The 4,513-nt window shown below is 38.4% G+C and overlaps 1 protein-coding gene across 1 annotated transcript in view; it reads right to left on the bottom strand.

Moving 5' to 3' along the window:
- Positions 1-1,231: 1,231 nt before the first annotated feature.
- Positions 1,232-4,513, bottom strand: part of LOC138009658 (uncharacterized) — a 12,872-nt gene continuing 9,590 nt past the window's right edge. Inside the window, exons 6-8 of the mRNA XM_068856703.1 lie at positions 4,476-4,513; positions 2,124-2,252; positions 1,232-1,513 (exon numbers count right to left, since the gene is read on the bottom strand). The exon at positions 4,476-4,513 is cut by the window's right edge and continues 661 nt beyond it. Coding sequence (XP_068712804.1) covers positions 1,232-1,513; positions 2,124-2,252; positions 4,476-4,513 — 449 coding nt within the window. The remainder of the gene's footprint in view (positions 1,514-2,123; positions 2,253-4,475) is intronic.

Raw genomic sequence — 4,513 nt, 5'->3', positions numbered from 1 at the left:
AAGAGGTAACAAACCAAGCATTCTGATTGGCTAATAAACAAAAAAAAATTTAATCATGCTTATTTATTCCGACTTGCACTCGGAATCATGTGATTATTTATAGAAAATGACAATGTCGAAAAAAAGATCTTCAGCAGCCCTACAGGCAGCTTCATAATTAACAAGATGAATAGTTACTACTGGGAGTACAATGGTGGAATCCAGGCTGATGGACATGCCGAATCTCCTCTCTTCGTCATCATCAAAGACCTGCCACTTAGGGCTCGCGTCATTGTTACCGTAACTGGCAAGTGAATGTTATCCTTACAACTTCCATAAATGTTCTTGCCAAAAACCGAATCTGGTAAATGAAGTTGTCTTGATTTAGTGCTCAATTTAAATACTCACATTATCATCACCAGGTACTGTAACAAGGATGTTGGACTGCGGCCGTGATCTCTTGGTTGCATTCATGGCCTGGGGAGTCAAGGACAGGTGGGCACCATAGGCTCCCTTTGTTAAATTTTCAGCATTACCACCTTCTTTTTTTTATTTATTTAAACAATATTCAAACAAGAAGTTTGCCCAAAGAGTTACAAAGACTCATCGAGGGGGCTTACTTCGAGTATACATACATTTCATTATTGGAGTAAGACAGTAAAAAGAGCATACAAATCACAAAGAATCAACATGCTGACAGGTAGCACAAATGTACACTTATTATGTTACATACAATCGGTTAGAATCTAAGATGAACGTCTGGACAAGCAAAAATAAAGCCTTACTTTCATCATAAGAAAGAGATGGGCATCCAGACAGGAAAGCCGATGAAATTGCTGTATCAGACATGTGGGCCCACCTGTCAGCAAAAATCTGAGCAGCTGAGGAGAGCAGTTTATAACATGAGGCAGCAAACAAAGGACACTTCAGGAAAAAATGCTTTACAGACTCTGAATAAAAACCACAGAAGCAGGCTGGCAATTCTTTACGTCCTATTTTAAATAAATGATAATTGAGAGCACAAGCATCTAAACGGAGCCGTGTATGAATTATAGAAAAAAACCTATCACGAGCAGCTTCGTAAAGAACATTTTTTGCAGGAAATGAAAAGTAGGATAAAAGGGATTTCTTAAATACACTCAGGGAAAGAGTGCTCCGTACGTCAATACTTAAATTATTCCATAACCTTGAAGTAGATGGAAAAAATGATTTATTAAAATGTTCAGTGCGACTAGCAAAAAGAGTAAAATTTTTAAGATTTCTTAATGAATAACTCGGTTCTCTCAGAGACTTGTAAAGAAAGTAGGTTTTTAAGATAGTTAGGACAAAGGTTGTTTACAATCTTGTAATAAAGTGTCACTTTATGAACAGCCCTGCTTGACCTCATTTCTTCCCAACCAAGTTCAAGCACAAGGCGATGCTTACTAGTTCCTTTAATGGCCTCGGTAACAATTTTAGCAGCCTCGTACTGCACATGCTCAAGGAGATCACATTCGCTTTCAGTACATCCATCCCAAACCACATCTGCACACTCCTATACAGGGCGAACGAGAGATCTATAAAGCCTCTCAAGAGTGTTTCTACAAAGTTTGAATTTTAAACCCTTCAACATACAGTATTCGCTCTCTTGCTAGCTCTCTTGTAGACATTAAAAATATGTGGTTTCCAAGATAAATTGCTAAGAAGCGTTATGCCTAGGTGAGTATGTTGCATGCCTTCATCAATTACCTCATTATCAAACAAAACGAAAGGATGAAAAGGCTTAAAATGCTTGACCAAGAACGTCATACATTTAGTTTTGGAAGCATTCATAGTTACAAGCCACCGTTTCACCCAAGGTCAGAATTTAATTTAACTGCCAAAACGGTGGGGTCGTCAACAACATCAAAGAGTGAAGTATTGTCAGCATATAAAAGACAATCGGACTGGACGTTATCGGCAATGTAGTTGATATAAATTTAAAAAAGTAAAGGGCCAAGCACAGAGCCTTGAGGTACACCGGAATTAGTACCAATCCAGTCAGAGGACTGGCCGTGGATAACAACTCGTTCTTTACGATCAGAGAGGTAACTACAAAACCAGCTCAACAAAGGGTCATGAACCCCAATCACTTCAAGTTTATATAAAAGACCCTTGTGTCACACCTTGTCAAATGCTTTACTTATATCAAGGTACACCATTCTATCCTCCTTTCCTTGTTCGAGCGCCACATAAATTCTGTGCACCAAGTAAACGAGCTGGTTTACAGTTGAATCACCAGGGCGAAAACCAGACTGTAAAGGAATGACAAAACCAATCTCTAACAAAAAATTATATAGTCTGATAAAAACAACTTTTTCAGTAATTATTTTGGAAAATGAATCAAGCAGAGAAACAGGACGATAATTTGATTTAGACTGACGGTCATCTTTTTTAAAAATTGGTATCACATTTGCAACTTTCCATCCCTCCGGAAAAACCCCCACCGAAAACGACAGATTAACCAGTTTAACAAACGCTCCGGAGAGTCCGTCAGCACAAATCTTTATTATCTTATTGCTAATGCCATCAATCAGGGCCACATGCTTTACTGATATATAAACAGCTAAACAAATTGCTAATTTCTCTTTCTGTAGTAGTCACGTGTGATAATATCCTGGAAGATTGAAAATACTCTATTTCAAACGGCAGCTCCGCCATACTATCATCTAAGGTACTTTGGCTGGCGAAATACTTGTTGAACAGCTCTGCTTTCTCCTTGGCATCAAAAATGGTTCTGGAACCTTCAACCAGTGGTGGAATTGTGCCCTGAATCTTTTGCCCATATAATGATTGGATGATCCCCCACCATTTTTTAGAGCAAATGGTAGGATCAGACAGCTTCGAATTGAGATTCTCATAATAGATCTTTTTACTATGCCTAATTAGAGAAGATGTATAATTTCTTTGAATTCTATATTTCTCCCACGATGCCGGTGATTTAAGCCTTGAATGAATTTTAAGCAATCTATTTCTTTTTCTAATGGCTCCTTTTACCTTACCATTCATCCGAGGCTTATCGTGAGGGCGAATAACTATGGTCTTATGACGAATATGTTGCTCAACAATGCTTTGAAAATTAGAAAACCAGTCCCGATAGACGAGGTTGATGTCATTGCAGCCAACCAAACACGAATCCCAGTCAAAGTCATTCAAACAGGAGTTCAAAAATTCTACCTTGAGGCTGGAATAATCCCAAACTTGCCGAGTATAACACTTGGGCTTCGAAATAGAAATGCAAAATTTGGCAAAAATAAATGAGTGATCGCAATTTGCTGGGGGACTATAAACCAGGATAATTAGTAATGATAAGGTCCAACAACGAAGCCCCTGTCTCTGTGACTCGAGTTGGTTCATTAATTACTTGGTGCAAATTATTACATTTAAACCATCGATACAATAAACAACCAAAATCACCGCATTCCGACGGATTCGCAGAATCATAAGGACTATTAAAATCTCCCAGTAAAACGAGAAAAGTGTCGGGTTCCTGATTAATTTTATCAATGCAAGACTGCAAATTTTCCAAAAACTGTATATTCATTTCATTCCTGGCAAACTCTGGCCTATAACAAACCCCGCAAAGCAAAATAAAAGAATTAATCTTTACCTCGACCCAAAGCAACTCAAATTCATTTGTTTCAAGATCGAACCTTTTCTTGGAGCAAATTCGGACGAAACATACATGGCCACACCTCCTGCACGCCTGCCATCTGATCTGTCCAATCAAATTAGAGGACAGAAACCGGGAATATAGAACAAATGATTTGGGATGGAAGCATTCAACCATGTCTCGCTCAAAGCAAAAATGCTAAAATTTTTATTCAAAATAATGGAAGTAATCTCCTCAAACTTTTCAGTAACATTCGACCTACGCGAAATGTTTTTTCTCCGAGCTTTCAATTGACCAACTTTCACAGACAGAACATTCAGGCCCGGGATTCACATGAACATCTACACAGATTAAAAAGAAAATAGGAAGCAGCGTGCCAAAATGTAAACAAAGTAAGACAAAGGAAACTGTAAATAGACAGGTCTTAGCATAAAGCAATAAATTATTTAAAAAAGCAGAAAAGTCCAATTGCTGCCCGATAAATATCTAGACTAACCCCCATCTAAATACCGCAATAAGCAAATATTAATAAAACTGCTCACCTCAAATTGCTGCTCAGTAATAGTAGAAAGAACACAACAAAGACACATATTTATATAGGTTCACTAGCTTGCAGTAATAGACTTAAATCAGCAACATCTGATAAATCCACCGTCGTAAGTACGCGAACTGGATCAGAGCTTGGAATCACTGCGCACAGGCAAAATAATAGCAGTTAATTGACCCAAAGCAACCTAAGCACAGGAAACACAGAACTAACACGTGAAATAATCTCTAAACTTCGGGACCAGTAGCCTCCACCGAGCCTATACTTGGCCTAATCTTCAGACTTTGTAACACGGAAAACCCCATTACACGACCTAACCCTAACTGCGCCGTCAACTGTGAAAACCGAAACACCTT

This window comes from Montipora foliosa, chromosome 7, assembly GCF_036669935.1.
Source record: "Montipora foliosa isolate CH-2021 chromosome 7, ASM3666993v2, whole genome shotgun sequence".
Taxonomy (NCBI): Eukaryota; Metazoa; Cnidaria; class Anthozoa; order Scleractinia; family Acroporidae; genus Montipora; species Montipora foliosa.
The sequence above is the reverse complement of the archived record's forward strand: the minus strand, read 5'-3'. Positions and strand labels throughout refer to the sequence as shown.